At 44.5% G+C, this 18,091-nt stretch overlaps 1 protein-coding gene across 3 annotated transcripts; it reads right to left on the minus strand.

The window, feature by feature from the left end:
* Positions 1-5,188: 5,188 nt before the first annotated feature.
* Positions 5,189-16,819, minus strand: LOC121628165. Of its 3 annotated transcripts, XM_041967095.1 has the most exons (3): positions 16,335-16,819; positions 12,501-13,051; positions 5,189-9,429 (listed from the first exon to the last, which is right to left on the minus strand). In XM_041967095.1, the coding sequence occupies exon 3, from the start codon at positions 8,111-8,113 to the stop codon at positions 5,939-5,941; it is 2,175 nt and encodes a 724-aa protein (XP_041823029.1). In that variant the 5' UTR covers positions 8,114-9,429; positions 12,501-13,051; positions 16,335-16,819; the 3' UTR covers positions 5,189-5,938. The 3 variants fall into 2 exon arrangements, with proteins under 3 accessions (XP_041823029.1, XP_041823030.1, XP_041823031.1); XM_041967096.1 differs by lacking the exon at positions 16,335-16,819 and having other exon boundaries at positions 5,189-8,662; positions 12,501-13,162.
* Positions 16,820-18,091: the final 1,272 nt, after the last annotated feature.

Genomic DNA, 18,091 nt, shown 5'->3' on the forward strand with positions numbered 1-18,091 from the left:
CTCCGTCTCCGAAACGTCCTCTCCATCTCCGAGACATCATCTCCGTCTCTTAGATTTCCTTTCCGTCTCCAGGACATCGTCTTAGTCTCTGGGACATCGTCTCCATCTCCGAAACATCTTCTCCATCTCCCAGACATCGTCTCCGTCTCTGAGACATCCTCTCCGTCTCTGAGATGTCCTCTCTGTCTCCGAGACATCGTCTCTGTCTCTGAGACATCCTCTCCGTCTCCGGGCATCTTTAACGCACACTGTGGCTGATTCAGCAAAGAAATACAAGAAGACATTAGAGGAGGAAGAGAGGAAAAGACGGAGAGAAAGAGACGGACAAGAGACAAGATGATGTCTCTTAGGCCCAATCCCATTTCACCCCTTACCCCTTAAAACGGAGCTAGAAGGGGTAGGGCTGAAAAGTCCACCCCTACGAATTGGGACACCCTTCAACAGTCACATACGTCATCAGTAGTCACTAAAGAACATTTTAGAGGAACTGGAAGAAACTAAATAAATAAAAAAAAGACAATAAATATATTAAAAAATATTAAACATGGGGCTTAAACAGGAAAAACCAGAAAAACTGCCGGCTGTATTTAAAAAAACTAGGAAAAACTATATTGTGCATCGTTGCTGTTTGTGAAGCTGAAATATCTCCCTCATCACTGCGTGTCAGTCTGATCTATGAGCAGTGAGCGAACCGCTGCTGCGACGCGACGCTGCTGCAACGCGACGCTGCGTCTTTTTGACATATACGCCGGGACACCGGCACAAAAGAAATGCGGCCCACTGGGAATCCTCTAGAACCTCTCCATTAGCCGGCATTGCTCTTAAAGTGTATTCCAGCGTGAGAAATCAGAGGTTTAGCGCGAGAGCGTAACTCACTCAAATGCATGAGTCTCACGGCCGATGCGTGACAGTAGCCCTGTAAACAAACGCAGCGTACCGGCTCGCACAGGTTATGGTTCACCACGGTCTCGTGCTGCTACATGCTGCTGTCAAACATGACATGAGAGAGATCACTCCACAAGAGCGTTCAGTCCAGATACTGCACAGTGAAACCTGTTGTCATACACAGTCTATGGTGCAGTAAGATGGGGGGGGCTAATGAAAACTATTGCGGCGGCAAACTTGTTGCGCTCATTTTTTTGTTACCGTGCAATTAATTGAGTTATTGCTTATCGACAGGCATGTGTGGGACGTAATGTACGAATTTTTCATGCAATTAAAATTAATCGTGTGTGCTGGTATACTCTCTGTGGCTTTTTTTTTTTTTTTCTTTGTGCGAGTGTGTGTTGCCCTGCACCTCAAGAAAGCGTGATGTGCGTAGAAACACTTGCTTTCTCATATAGAACAGGAAATTTTTCATACCCCTCCGTTTCAAGTGTGCCTCTGAAAAATCTTCGTTTGAAGGGGTATATAGCCCTACCCTTAGTGTCGGGACAGATCTCAGGCTGCAGGTAGGATGACGGTGATGCTGGATTAGCCGCGGTTAGGGCGCATCACTGAGAAAACCTGCTGAAGTTCGTCTTTAAAAAGGAAGAATGTTTCCACTCATACGGATGGAGGACCACGAACGTCCTTCTGTGTGAAATAAAAGCTGTGTGGAAACATCTGGAACGGCTCTGGTTTGTGGGTTTTGTGTGTTCGGAGTGGCAGGAAGTCAGAATAAACTCTGAATGACTCCATTCTGCCTTCAGAACCTGACAAAGGCAAAGACAGTCAAAGACTTCAGTCAGAGGCATTCAAATGAGCTGCACTTCATTTCACCGCTTTCACCTCCGTCCTTTTTCATTTCTCCTCTTCATCATCAGCTCTCCTCCCTCTCTCCTCACCTCTTCAGGTTCCTCAGTCCGTCAGAAATCCTCTTTCAGTTACTCTCCACACTCTCAGCTTTCAAGTTCAGACCTTTGTGAAAGAAATGTGAGAAACCAGCGGTGTGGCTGCATGAAGAACATTCAGCTTCAGCAGATGCTCTGTGGGCCAGAGGTTGACCCACGTCCAGTAAATGTAGGAGAATCATTTCTGTTTATGAACCGTTAAAACTCCACCACCAGTTTACCCTTCAGCTGAACTACAGACTGGTTTATACTGGGATTAAACGCTGTTACAGACTGGTTTATACTGGGATTAAACGCTGTTACAGACTGGTTTATACTGGGATTAAAAGCAGCTACAGACTGGTTTATACTGGGATTAAACGCTGTTACAGACTGGTTTATACTGGGATTAAACGCTGTTACAGACTGGTTTATACTGGGATTAAAAGCAGCTACAGACTGGTTTATACTGGGATTAAACGCTGTTACAGACTGGTTTATACTGGGATTAAAAGCTGCTACAGACTGGTTTATACTGGGATTAAACGCTGTTATAGACTGGTTTATACTGGGATTAAAAGCTGCTACAGACTGGTTTATACTGGGATTAAACGCTGTTACAGACTGGTTTATACTGGGATTAAAAGCTGCTACAGACTGGTTTATACTGGGATTAAACGCTGTTACAGACTGGTTTATACTGGGATTAAAAGCTGCTACAGAATGGGTTATACTGGGATTAAAAGCTGCTACAGACTGGTTTATACTGGGATTAAAAGCTGCTACACACTGGTTTATACTGGGATTAAAAGCTGTTACAGACTGGTTTATACTGGGAATAAAAGCTGCTACAGACTGGTTTATACGGGGAATAAAAGCTGTTACAGACTGGTTTATACTGGGATTAAAAGCTGTTACAGACTGGTTGATACTGGGATTAAAAGCTGCTACAGACTGGTTTATACTGGGATTAAAAGCTGTTACAGACTGGTTTATACTGGGAATAAAAGCTGCTACAGACTGGTTTATACGGGGAATAAAAGCTGTTACAGACTGGTTTATACTGGGATTAAAAGCTGCTACAGACTGGTTTATACGGGGAATAAAAGCTGCTACAGACTGGTTTATACTGGGATTAAAAGCGGTTACAGACTGGTTTATACTGGGATTAAAAGCTGCTACAGACTGGTTTATACTGGGAATAAAAGCTGCTACAGACTGGTTTATACTAGGATTAAAAGCTGTTACAGACTGGTTTATACTGGGAATAAAAGCTGCTACAGACTGGTTTATACTGGGATTAAAAGCTGTTACAGACTGGTTTATACTGGGATTAAAAGCTGTTACAGACTGGTTTATACTAGGATTAAAAGCTGTTACAGACTGGTTTATACTGGGAATAAAAGCTGCTACAGACTGGTTTATACTGGGAATAAAAGCTGCTACAGACTAGTTTATACTGGGATTAAAAGCTGTTACAGACTGGTTTATACTGGGATTAAAAGCTGTTACAGACTGGTTTATACTGGGAATAAAAGCTGTTACAGACTGGGTTATACTGGGATTAAAAGCTGCTACAGACTGGTTTATACTGGGAATAAAAGCTGCTACAGACTGGTTCATACTAGGATTAAAAGCTGTTACAGACTGGTTTATACTGGGAATAAAAGCTGCTACAGACTGGTTTATACTGGGATTAAAAGCTGTTACAGACTGGTTTATACTGGGATTAAAAACTGCTACAGACTGGTTTATACGGGGAATAAAAGCTGCTACAGACTGGTTTATACTGGGATTAAAAGCTGTTACAGACTGGTTTATACTGGGATTAAAAGCTGCTACAGACTGGTTTATACGGGGAATAAAAGCTGCTACAGACTGGTTTATACTGGGATTAAAAGCTGTTACAGACTGGTTTATACTGGGAATAAAAGCTGCTACAGACTGGTTTATACGGGGAATAAAAGCTGTTACAGACTGGTTTATACTGGGATTAAAAGCTGCTACAGACTGGTTTATACGGGGAATAAAAGCTGCTACAGACTGGTTTATACTGGGATTAAAAGCGGTTACAGACTGGTTTATACTGGGATTACAAGCTGCTACAGACTGGTTTATACTGGGAATAAAAGCTGCTACAGACTGGTTTATACTAGGATTAAAAGCTGTTACAGACTGGTTTATACTGGGATTAAAAGCGGTTACAGACTGGTTTATACTGGGATTAAAAGCTGCTAAAGACTGGTTTATACTGGGAATAAAAGCTGCTACAGACTGGTTTATACTAGGATTAAAAGCTGTTACAGACTGGTTTATACTGGGATTAAAAGCTGCTACAGACTGGTTTATACTGGGAATAAAAGCTGCTACAGACTGGTTTATACTAGGATTAAAAGCTGTTACAGACTGGTTTATACTGGGAATAAAAGCTGCTACAGACTGGGTTATACTGGGATTAAAAGCTGCTACAGACTGGTTTATACTGGGAATAAAAGCTGCTACAGACTGGTTTATACTAGGATTAAAAGCTGTTACAGACTGGTTTATACTGGGAATAAAAGCTGCTACAGACTGGTTTATACTGGGATTAAAAGCTGCTACAGACTGGGTTATACTGGGATCAAAAGCTGCTACAGACTGGTTTATACTGGCATTAAAAGCTGCTACAGACTGGTTTATACTGGGATTAAAAGCTGTTACAGACTGGTTTATACTGGGATTAAAAGCTGCTACAGACTGGTTTATACTGGGATTAAAAGCTGTTACAGACTGGTTTATACTGGGAATAAAAGCTGCTACAGACTGGGTTATACTGGGATTAAAAGCTGCTACAGACTGCGTTATACTGGGATTACAAGCTGCTACAGACTGGTTTATACTGGGATTAAAAGCTGTTACAGACTGGTTTATACTGGGATTAAAAGCTGCTACAGACTGGTTTATACTGGGATTAAAAGCTGTTACAGACTGGTTTATACTGGGAATAAAAGCTGCTACAGACTGGTTTATACTGGGATTAAAAGCTGCTACAGACTGGTTTATACTGGGATTAAAAGCTGCTACAGACTGGTTTATACTGGGATTAAAAGCTGCTACAGACTGGTTTATACTGCGATTAAAAGCTGCTACAGACTGATTTATATTGGGATTAAAAGCTGTTACAGACTGGTTTATACTAGGATTAAAAGCTGTTACAGATTGGTTTATACTGGGATTAAAAGCTGTTACAAACTGGTTTATACTGGGATTAAAAGCTGTTACAGACTGGTTTATACTGGGATTAAAAGCTGTTACAGACTGGTTTTGTCGTAGATAAACTCTTTATCAAAAGGGCTTGCTGATATTGAGAGTCTGCAGACAGAGGTCCTTAATGATCTTTCTTTTATTCGGCCGAACGGGGGGACACCCTTCCTTGATCAAAAGACCCCGTTCATCCATTTCTTCAAGCTTATATAGTCTGCCTGTCACTATCTTTAGACACACAGCATCCAGACACGCAGCCTTGTAGGGCTGACTGGTTGACATCATTTTGATATCATGTTATAATGTCATACTATTAATATTCTGCTTACCAAGGACAGTACACCTGTTGTTATTCATTTCAACTCTGATATATTAATACTTCCACATTTCCCCCTTTCAAATATTTCAGAGTAATCGGCCCTAAGACGATACTCTGAAACTTACAATAGGGAAACCTTTTTACGCACACTTGTCCACACACGCAGGTCTCAAGCATAACATAGGAGCCAATCTGAACCTCCCGTACGAGGGCGAAAAAAACCCCGAAGGGAGAAAAAATTCCCCCGTGCCCCCCCTCTGGGAGAGCACCGGTAACTTTTGATCTTACTTGACACTCAGGCACGGGTAGGCCAGTGAACCCCTGCAGGAGACCTTCTAAGTACTATGACAGCAAGTAACCATACACACACAACAAAGAAACTCCATTACAATCTGTTTTCACTAGGACAAGCTATTACAGAAGATTACCGACTACAGAATTCACACGTGAACAACACAAAATAGAGTCCTTTTCCAGTCCGGAGGCAGACAGGAGCATTGGGTCACCAGCCTTTCGTCACAGGCTGCCGCCCCTTTGTCCCACCGACTGTAGTTTTATTGAGACGTCACAGGTCCAACTCAGTACGGACCAATTGGGCAGCCATGATGACAGAGGTCTGTTTCTTGAGACTCGTCCTCCATGCTCTCCTCAGGGCAGGAACGATGCACATGCCAAACAAGAAAAGAAGGATCAGAACCAAAGCTGACCCAACTCCCACCTTTATCAATACATTTTTCCAGTCAGCCATTAACTGGTCCAACCAATCAAGGGACCAGTCGCTCTTCCCAGCATGCTCTCGCACCTCTCTCCCCACCCGTATTATTTCTTCCATGGCAGAGGTAAAGGAACCATCTGGCGCTGTGTTAGCTGGAATAAAAGTACAACAGTCCTCCCCGAACATTTGACATATTCCACCCTTATCTGCCAGAAGCCAATCTAGTGCTTGCCGGTTCTGTAGTGCGAGTCTGCTAGTCTCATGCAGCTGTTCTCCTAGTGCACTCAGTCCCTCGATGGTGTGGTTAAACAACCGCTGTTGATTATAATATATATAATTTATCCAGTTAACATTTTTATTCACCGTTATCCATGGTAGTATAGATTCTATGCCGGCCACTACTTCATTTCTGGCCGAAAATTCCACAGGAATCCCTTTAGCAATTTCAATTGCATCCCGATATACCTCATGAGAACCCGAGACCTGACGCCTACTCCTACGCAGCGCGCCCTTGTCTCGTTTTAAGTGAAGAATATTATTTGCACCATTGTATACTACCATAGCTGGCACCTTTAAGCGAACAGTAGCACACAACCCCACCCAAGAGGGGGGTAGGGTGCTACGTAGCAGATTATTTCCACATAACCAGAAACTATCAGCGACCGCATGTGATTGGTCTCCGAACCAAAATAGGGTTGGAACCGTGATAGACATATTCTGACAGTCCTGATGTGGGGGCTCCGGGTTTTCAAACCATACTGCTTTTGTTATGAAGAGAGGAGACACACCAGACTCTGGGAACCATGATAACACCCATGTGACATTACATCTTACCGTCGTGTTCCCCACCATTATCCCATTTTGCTGGAGAAATCCTCCGCTGGCAAAACACTCGTATGCGGCGTTATAGTCCACCTCGTAGACCGTGGGAGGGGCCATGGCGGTATTTGCCACCTGGTAAGGTACACACAATTCCTGGATTTTGTAACCCCTATATTTATTCAAATAACCATGCATCCTCTGGGCCCCATAAAGTAATCTACACTTCATACCACACATCGGGAGCCCGAAGAAAGCATTCGTCGTTGTAGACTTGAATGCTTCCTCTTCACACACTCGGCGTTGTTCCTGGGCACACTCCCAAGAGCTGTACTTATCTGGGACAACAACCGGAGGGGCTCCAGGCGCCTTTGAGCACCATATGCATTCCTCCGATGTCATTTCCTTTACTGACAGCCAAGCCCAGCGATACCAAGTATTGGCCATCGCTTCCTTCCATAAGTAATCTTCACTAGGTCTAAACCCTCGTACTTCCGGTTGCCCCTTTACATCCTTAACCTCCCCCCCCTTTAATGTTTTATCATGATAACTATTTACCAAAGTATCTAACCCTTGAGGGGGAAGGGTGAATGACTCAACCACCCCATTGTCTGGTTGGCCATCAGTAACCACGGTGGGCTGCGGTTCAGGTGTGAAATCAACTTTATTTACAACAGGGGTGTTACCTGTGGTCTGGTACGAACTTACAACCTTTCCAATTTCCAACAGACCTTCCAGTGTGTTCCATGCAGCAGCCCATACCTGGTCAACCATTAAGGATGTTATACGTGCTAAGTGTTCATACCCCAGTCCTCCTGGTACCGACTGATGGTTACCTATTCCGGCCTGTGGGCGTGGAGTAGTGATTGTTACAAGACCAACCTTATCCGGCTCCTGGGCTGGAACCACAGCTAGAGGGGGAGTGGACTCCTCCTCTACAAAGTGAACTCCCCATTTCTTGGCAGCTGCAGCTGTGGTAACATAAACACTTAAGTCTGAGCCCAGAGGGTCTAGCCTGGACCCCAAAGCCTCTCCTCCCTGAGCACCGTGTTCATCATCCATCCCAGGATTCACTGGAATGTTATGCCCCTCTACATCTTGTTCCTTAATTGATCTTACTTTCCGCCTATGTTGTGCCAAAAGGGCAACATAGTGTGTAGATGTGTGCGGGTGCATGCCGGCAAGAGACCTGACTGATAATGACATTTGGCATGTGAGTCGTACTCCCCTTGGTCACTGAGGCCGCTCCCTCGTTGCGCAGTTGCCCCTCTGTTTCCTTGAGAAGGCCCTGGTGATGGGACGACGTGGTGGCTGCTGCTTCGGGTCCGGATTGGTTGAACTGTCCCTGCCGAGATCCCTGTCCCGCCCAGAAGAATAAACCAAAGGAATGTCAAACTCAACATCATCGGGCGGCAACTCTGAATCTGCCCTGACAGGACTATCTTCGTCAGCTGCATGCGAAGCGATACTTCCCCTTTTGGGGGACTGGTCATTTGAGAACGCTGTACAATCCGACCAGTCCCCAGGGCCCGTTTTGCAGTTGTTGGTCGTAGGTGCCAACGAACAATGGTTCAGATGATGCCAAGCGACGCTCCCTTCGACCTGGACCGCAGTCGGTGTGGCACGGACCACCGTGTAAGGACCTCGGCGTCTAGGAGTGTTCCACTTTCTTCGAAACTCCTTAATGTACACCTTATCCCCGGGCACCACTGGACCAGATGTCACAGAGACAGGTTTTGGCTCGTTCGCTTTTTCCTGAAAATAAATTGCTTTATGGATAGCAGACAACTGTTTCATATAACTGCGCAGCTCCTTCTCCAACTGCTCCAGCGGGGGCCCCTTAAAAGGACCCCGAAACTGCGGGCCCGGCATGGGACGACCTGTTAACATTTCATGAGGAGACAAATGTGTGACCCGATGAGCTTGCATGCGATAACTCATTAGGGCCAGCGGTAATGCGTCATGCCACCGCAAACCAGTACATGCACAAATCTTATTAATTTTTGCTTTAAGTGTGCCATTCACTAGTTCCACCCCTCCCTGGCTGGAGGGAGTGTAGATACTTCCGTGACGGACTTTGATTCCGAGCTGGCGTAGAACGCCTTTGTAGACCTTGTTGATAAATGCTGGTCCCGAGTCTGATGAAAGGATGGACGGTAAGCCAAACCTAGGGATCACCTCACGGACCAGGAACTTTATGACTGTTCCCGCCCTCATGTCCTTTGATGGAGTGGCCTCCACCCAATGACTGAAATGATCAAAAACCACCAAAAGGTAGCGCTTACCGTGTACCGGGACCAACATGTCCACAAAATCTAAAATCAGATGACGAAACGGGCCTTCCGGGACAGGTATTCGCGCTGTGGGGGTAACAATACCTTTTCGAACGTTGTTCTGCGCGCATACCTCGCATTGATTTAGCGCATCCGTTACCAACGCCTGCAGGTATGGCGCCCAATAACCCTGTTGTTGTATTCGATGTATCACCTCATCTCGCCCACAGTGGTCTGGTTTGTGACACTCTGGAATTAAAAGAGACAAAAGTGATATTGGGGCGACAATCAGGCCGGTATGTGACCGCCATAACCCTCGCCCATCTTTTGTAGCACCCCTTTTTTCCCACATGTTTTGTTCACTTGCGCTGGCACGCGCTTGCATCAGTGTGATATCGTCGGGTGTGACAGATGGTTCCAACTCCACAGCTGGGGCCAAGACGGCGACCTTGCAACCTGAAGCGTGCTTTGCAGCTTCGTCTGCCGCATTGTTTCCCATTGTGGTGATGGAGTTGTCTTTTCGATGAGCAGGACACTTGATAATGGCCAATCGATGTGGAAGCATCATGGCCGAGATTAACTTCATAATCTGTTTTCCATGTCGAACAGGTCTACCATCTGATTTTTGAAACCCGCGCAGTTTCCAAACTGCTCCAAACAGGTGACAGACTCCATGAGCGTATGCTGAATCTGTGTAGATATTGGCAGAGGAGTCTTTAGCAAGTTCACAAGCTGCAGTAAGTCCATACAATTCAGCTAATTGTGCAGAGCAAGGTTGTAAACATTTTTCAGCTTTTATTGTTACGAACGTCCCTTCCTTTTGTTGCACCACGGCGTAGCATGCGTGAGTTCCCATGTGGTCTCGAAAGCATGACCCATCTACATAGTACGTGACCTGTGCGTTGTCCAACGGCTCAGATTCCAAGTCCGGTCTCAGTTTTGTGTACCTCGTGGTCTCAGCGACGCACTCGTGTGTATCACCTTCAAATTCAAAAGGTAACATATTAGCAGGATTTGTGGTCTCACATCTCTTAATTGTTACATCTGGATAGGTGAGCAATGGTAGATACTGAAGGCAACGTGCTGTTGTCAGAACAAGTTTGCTGTAATTGATCAACTCTGTGATTTTATGATGGGTGTAAATAACCACAGGATATGACTTAGTTATTGCAGACGCCTTTTCATACGCCATGTGAACAGCTGCGAGGCCCTGGTAGCAGGGGGGCCACCCTCGTGCTACGTCGTCCAACCTTGCACTGTAGTAAGCGATGGGTTGTTTCCTTCCACCAGCACATGAGTCTTGTGCCAATACAGCCGCTGCATACATGTTACATCTGTTCGAAACATAAAAATGAAAAGTTTTATCATAGTCTGGCATTTTCAACGCTGGGGCACTTTGTAGTTCCTGCTTGAGCACATCAAAAGCCAACAATGCCTCTGTGGTCCATTCCAAAGACTTTTTTAAAGTCTTAACTTCAGAGGACTTCAGGAGATCCCTAAGCGGCGCCGTCTTTACTGCGTAGTCCTCCAACCACTCCGCGAGCTGAATCCTGTGATACCTAAAAAGGTCATTAGTTGCGCGCATGTCTGTGGACGCGGTGCTCGACTTATGCCTTTGAGGTGGTCAGGAGACAGAGCTATTGTTCCATGGGAGATTACTCTGCCAAGGAATTCCACCTGAGGCTGGCAGAATTGCAGTTTTGTCCGAGAAGCTTTGTGTCCACATTCTGCCAGTCTCTGCAGCACTTTGATCGAGTCGCGCTGACAATCTTCAATGGTGTCTGAACAAATCAATATATCGTCTACATACCGGATTAGGACGCCGCTCAAATCCAGCTCCTGTAGATCCTGACTCACCACGCGATCAAACCACGCGGGGCTGCTTGTCAGTCCCTGGGGCATTCTGGCGTAGCTGTATTGTCGACCTCTAAAGGTAAACGAAAACAGATATCGTGACTCTTCTGCCAGAGGGATACTGAAAAATGCTGAACAAAGATCCACTACTGTAAAAAACTTAGCTTTAGTAGGGATGGCATTCAACAGTGTGTGAGGATTTGCGAAGTCTGCAGCGACATCTTCAAGAATGGCATTGATCGCCCTTAGATCATGGACCAGTCGGTACTTTGATTTATCTGCTTTTAGAACTGCAAGAATTGGGGTGTTACAAGGACTAGAAATCTCAATCAGCACTCCTGCTTTTAAAAACCCATCAATTAGGATTCCAGTCCCTTCTTCATCAGCGGGATTAAGTTTGTATTGTGGCCGCCAAGGTAAGACTGCACCTGGTTTTAATTTGACAGTAACTGGGCTGGCTGAAACTGCCAGTCCCACATCCGTCTCATGTCTGGACCACAGTTGGTCCGGAACCTGTGTTAAAATATCAGTTTCCAGATCACTGTTAAATCCAAGGGGGTTGGTTTTGCATGTCATCATTATGTTTTTTCCTGGTAGCACCACCATCTGAGATGTTGCTTGTAATGACAGATCACACCTAATCCTTAACATTGATCCATCATCTGAAAGAGAGATTAACGGGTTGTCTGTACTTTTCCATGTTAAATGTTCTGCGGTTCTTACCATCGGACCGAGGTCCCTGGAATGGTATCCTGGGTTTACCAACAGTGTAATGTGTGGTAAGGATTGAGTAACACAGTACCATTTATCAATAAAGGTATTGTGGTTTACCTTTAATGCTGCGCCTTGGCCTCCAATCAGGATATATGGAGCCTGTATTTTAACCATCACTCCATCCGTCTCCTTTTCCCACTTATCCTTAAATGTTGAGCTGGCTGATGGATCAAAGAACATTGTACAGTGAGGAGGTAATGTTGGTGGAGAACCTTCCGGGGCCCAGGCCTTTATGCATGTCTTCCATTTCTCCAACTCCGAACCCAGAAGCCCCTCTATGTTCCCCAGCCAATAAACATTTGCTGGTTCTGCTTGGGCATTCATTTGTAGGTTTAATCCACAACTTTCCACATATATTCCCAAAGGGGAACATAAAATTTTGAGGCCCAATTTACAAAGTGCATCTCTTCCTAACAGATTGACAGGAGTTTGGTCCGAAACCAAAATGGGTATTTTAATTTCATCATTTCCTACTTTCATTTTAACGGGAGCAGTAATAGGAACCAATTGACTTTTTCCCGAGAATCCTACTGTCTTTACAAAGTTGTTTGACATGGGTAGGTTCTTGGCAAGGGATCCCTGTATGCATGAATGGGTCGCCCCCGTGTCAATCATCATTTGGACCTGTCGATCCTCAATTTGTACATTTATCATGGGGTCGGTGCGTGTATGCATAATCAATGGGTACGAACCTTTACCCGCAGGATCCTCGGGACCCCCCTAAAACTGAGAGGGTCTTGGTCGTGTGCCACCCAGGGCTCCACCTCCACCTCTTCTAGGGACGCCTCCGTTTCTTCCAGGACCACCTGCTGGGAGGGGCATAAAACGTGGGCAAGCCCTTGCAAAGTGTCCATACATGCCACAATACCAGCAGCGGTTGGATCCCTGCCACGCCCCAGACGAGGGAGTACCAAGCCTTGAGTATGAAGGGCGGAACGGCTGGGGACCCCTAGCGGCCTGTGTTGACTCAGGAACTCCAGCAGTCTGTCCCGCACCTGGATCTGTGAACACAACAGCTTGAACCTTTTCTTTCAGCTTGCCTTGCAAATCATTTAGTTGCATCTGAGCCAGCTTCCTTTGAATCTGAAGGTCCTGTTCAGAAGTCTTGGTTAGGTCTTTTCTGTATCGGGTTACTGCATGAACCACATGATCACGGAACTGTTGTGCTGGCATAGATGTTAGACCAACGACATCCTCCAAACGTCTGCTGACATCCTTTGGCATTGAATCGATGACTGCATTTCTGAAAAGAGTGAGCAAAATAGGATCATTTTCCACATCTTTCTGAGACTCTTGACGCCACCTTTTTAACTGTGTATCGATGTATGCTGCTGGGTTCTGGTCGTCCTTCAGAGGTTCCCCTTTCAAAGCATCAACATCAATTTTATTAGGGTACTGTTTGTGTATTCCTTGCCAAATCACCCCCTTATAGGCTGCTAATTCTGTTCCATCTGCCCTTTCACTCAAAATCCAGTCCAGTTCATTGTCTCTGAAAAACTGCTGCATTTTAGACAACCCCAAAACCTGAGCGAGGACAGCTTTGATGTCACCCAGTGAAAGAAATGTTCCAGCCGTGTTTGATTCCAAAGCCTTAATCCACTTGCCTCCTCCTGCGGATATTTGAGGGAGCTCTGAGACCAAACCTGTCAGGTCCCGAGCTGAAAAAGGATGATAATCAGCCCTTGTTCCCCTTATCAGAATTGGGAACTCCCCTCCCCTCAATCTGTCAGGAGGTCTGATGTTAGGCCTGTATCTTAAATCATATTCATCTCTAGGGACCCCTGCTGGGTTATACTGGGAATAAAAGCTGCTACAGACTGGGTTATACTGGGATTAAAAGCTGCTACAGACTGGTTTATACTGGGATTACAAGCTGCTACAGACTGGTTTATACTGGGATTAAAAGCTGTTACAGACTGGTTTATACTGGGATTAAAAGCTGTTACAGACTGGTTTATACTGGGATTACAGGCTGCTACAGACTGGTTTATACTGGGATTAAAATCTGCTAGAGACTGGTTTATACTGGGATTAAAAGCTGCTACAGACTGGTTTATACTGGGATTAAACGCTGTTACAGACTGGTTTATACTGGGATTAACAGCTGTTACAGACTGGTTTATACTGGGATTAAAAGCTGCCACAGACTGGTTTATACTGGGATTAAAAGCTGTTACAGACTGGTTTATACTGGGATTAAAAGCTTCTACAGACTGGTTTATACTGGGATTAAAAGCTGCTACAGACTGGTTTATACTGGGATTAAAAGCTGTTACAGACTGGTTTATACTGGGAATAAAAGCTGCTACAGACTGGTTTATACTGGGATTAAAAGCTGCTACAGACTGGTTTATACTGGGATTAAAAGCTGCTACAGACTGGTTTATACTGGGATTAAAAGCTGCTACAGACTGGTTTATACTGGGATTAAAAGCTGCTACAGACTGATTTATACTGGGATTAAAAGCTGTTACAGACTGGTTTATACTGGGATTAAAAGCTGTTACACACTGGTTTATACTGGGATTAAAAGCTGTTACAAACTGGTTTATACTGGGATTAAAAGCTGTTACAGACTGGTTTATACTGGGATTAAAAGCTGCTACAGACTGGTTTATACTGCGATTAAAAGCTGTTACAGACTGGTTTATACTGGGATTAAAAGCTGTTACAAACTGGTTTATACTGGGATTAAAAGCTGTTACAGACTGGTTTATACTGGGATTAAAAGCTGCTACAGACTGGTTTATACTGGGATTAAAAGATGTTACAGACTGGTTTATACTGGGATTAAAAGCTGCTACAGACTGGTTTATACTGGGATTAAAAGCTGCTACAGACTGGTTTATACTGGGATCAAAAGCTGCTACAGACTGGTTTATACTGGGATTAAAAGATGCTACACACTGGTTTATACTGGGATTAAAAGCTGCTACACACTGGTTTATACTGGGATTAAAAGCTGTCATAGACTGGTTTATACTGGGATTAAAAGCTGTTACAGACTGGTTTATACTGGGATTAAAAGATGCTACACACTGGTTTATACTGGGATTAAAAGCTGCTACAGACTGGTTTATACTGGGGTTAAAAGCTGCTACACACTGGTTTATACTGGGATCAAAAGCTGTTATAGACTGGTTTATACTGGGATTAAAAGCTGCTACACACTGGTTTATACTGGGATTAAAAGCTGTCATAGACTGGTTTATACTGGGATTAAAAGCTGTTACAGACTGGTTTATACTGGGATTAAAAGATGCTACACACTGGTTTATACTGGGATTAAAAGCTGCTACAGACTGGTTTATACTGGGATTAAAAGCTGCTACACACTGGTTTATACTGGGATTAAAAGCTGTCATAGACTGGTTTATACTGGGATTAAAAGCTGTTACAGACTGGTTTATACTGGGATTAAAAGCTGTCATAGACTGGTTTATACTGGGATTAAAAGCTGTTACAGACTGGTTTATACTGGGATTAAAAGATGCTACACACTGGTTTATACTGGGATTAAAAGCTGTCATAGACTGGTTTATACTGGGATTAAAAGCTGTTACAGACTGGTTTATACTGGGATTAAAAGCTGCTACACACTGGTTTATACTGGGATTAAAAGCTGTCATAGACTGGTTTATACTGGGATTAAAAGCTGTTACAGACTGGTTTATACTGGGATTAAAAGCTGCTACAGACCGGTTTATACTAGGATTAAAAGCTGTTACAGACTGGTTTATACTGGGATTAAAAGCTGCTACAGACTGGTTTATACTGGGATTAAAAGCTGCTACAGACTGGTTTATACTGGGATTAAAAGCTGCTACAGACTGGTTTATACTGGGGTTAAAAGCTGCTACACACTGGTTTATACTGGGATCAAAAGCTGTCATAGACTGGTTTATACTGGGATTAAAAGCTGTTACAGACTGGTTTATACTGGGATTAAAAGATGCTACACACTGGTTTATACTGGGATTAAAAGCTGCTACAGACTGGTTTATACTGGGGTTAAAAGCTGCTACACACTGGTTTATACTGGGATCAAAAGCTGTTATAGACTGGTTTATACTGGGATTAAAAGCTGTTACAGACTGGTTTATACCGGGATTAAAAGATGCTACACACTGGTTTATACTGGGATTAAAAGCTGCTACACACTGGTTTATAGTGGGGTTAAAAGCTGCTACACACTGGTTTATACTGGGGTTAAAAGCTGCTACACACTGGTTTATACTGGGATCAAAAGCTGTTATAGACTGGTTTATACTGGGATTAAAAGCTGTTACAGTCTCTTTGGTCTCTAAATCAGTTGATTCAAGATGGCGCCGGTGTATGTGGCTGCTCGTCTGTTGCTCTCTGTCTGGATCTTACTGGTTTTAAGTTTTGGCTCTCTCCCTGCGGAGTCTCTGCTGATGTACAACCGTCAGTTTCTTATTGATCTTCGGTATGATGTGAGAGTCATACCGAGTTCTTACAATCATCACAAAACTCTTCCTCCGCTGTTATCGGGCATTCCGGCTCACCTGTTCAGGGCGTCGGCCTTCTTCCTACGTCAGAAACGCCATCGCAAACGCGGCAAACGCGGCGGTAACATGGTGAAGCTGAAGGCATCCCTGGCTCGCTTCTCACCATGTTCCCAGAGAGAATCCGGATCATCAGTCCATCCCTTCTCGGTCTCTTGGCGTTCCCTGGATCCACCTGAGGTCTGCCTCGTCCCTGTCACCGGCTTCACGGATCTGACCCGCCGCTCCTGTTCACCGAGACCCCGCCAGCGAGGGGTTAATCCCGGCAACCTGAAGAGGTGTCGTAGCGCTGACCACTCCGGGTTTGCCCGCCAGGCCTGGTCGGCTAACTCCACCACCACTCTTAACCTCGGATTGTTAAACATCCGTTCACTTACAAACAAGGGAGATCTCATCCAGGATCTCATCTCAGACTGTAAGTTGGATTTTCTCTTTTTAACTGAAACATGGCAACAGCCGAATGACTTTGTCCACCTCAACGCAGCCACTCCCCCTAGGTTTGTTTACATATCGAAATCTCGCAGCTCAGGTAGAGGAGGCGGTCTCGCGATGATTCACCGCCAGCGGTGGAAAGTAAAGCCACTTGAAGCTCCTGAGATTAATTCATTTGAATACACAGTGTCTCAACTATGTGGTCCGACTCCAACTATTTTATGTACTGTGTACCGACCTCCTAAACCCAATAAGGACTTTTTAAATGATTTTGCATCTATCCTGGCGTACCTGTCCTCACTCTCTCCAAACCTGATCATTCTTGGCGATCTGAACATTCATATGGACAACAGCAATAATCTCCTCTCCAGAGACTTTGGGTCCTGCCTGAACAGTTTTGGACTACATCAATACATAAACTTCCCCACTCACTGTAAAAATCATATTCTGGACTTGGTTTGCTGCTCCGGTTTAACACCTAATGACTGTAAAGCTCATCATTTCCCCCTCTCTGACCACAAACTTATTTCTTTCAACATAAGTGTGTCTCTTTCCAAAATCCACCCTCTCCGTTACATTTCTTTCAGGAAAATCAAGGACATTAATCCGGATACTTTTTCATCTGCCATAAATAACCTCCCCACTGTAAGCAGTATCTCGTCTCCAGATATATTAGTCTGTAACTATAACAAGAACCTCTATAATCTACTTAACACTTTTGCTCCAATCAAACACAGACATGTTTCCTTTTCCCGTTCTGCTCCATGGTTCACTCCTTCCCTCCGCAAACTCAAAGCTAAAGGGCGCCGGCTTGAATGCCTTGCCAAGAAAACTGGACTCAGTATCCATAAAGATATGTATAATAATCACATTCTTCTATACAAAGACTGCATTAGATCAACTAAATCTGCATACTACTCTGCTATTATCTGCACTAATGAAGGAAATTCCAAATCCCTCTTTTCTCTGTTCAATAAAATTACAAGACCCCCGGACTCTTTTCCCTCACATCTCAACTCAACTGACTTCTGTAACTTCCTTTTGTCCTACTTCACTTCAAAAATCGACAACATCCACCAACAACTCACTTCTGAAGGAGCTGCAGCTTCCACTGCAGACTTTCTTCCTCCATCTTTCTCCATCATTCATTCATTCTCAAGCTTCACCCTTCCTTCTCAAACCGACATATCTGAACTGATTCGGAAAGCCAAACCTTCCACCAGCCCACTTGACCCGATCCCAACAGTCTTGGTAAAGTCCTGTCTCTCCTCACTCTCTCCACACATCACTGCCATAATTCACTCCTCCCTCATGACCGGACATGT

The sequence above is a fragment of the Melanotaenia boesemani genome, chromosome 17 (genome assembly GCF_017639745.1).
Source record: "Melanotaenia boesemani isolate fMelBoe1 chromosome 17, fMelBoe1.pri, whole genome shotgun sequence".
Lineage (NCBI taxonomy): Eukaryota > Metazoa > Chordata > Actinopteri > Atheriniformes > Melanotaeniidae > Melanotaenia > Melanotaenia boesemani.

What these genes read in the sequence shown, in the direction of transcription:
- LOC121628165 (XM_041967095.1), bottom strand. Translation starts at nt 8,113, where the DNA reads ATGTCATTATCAGTCAGGTCTCTTGCCGGCATGCACCCGCACACATCT.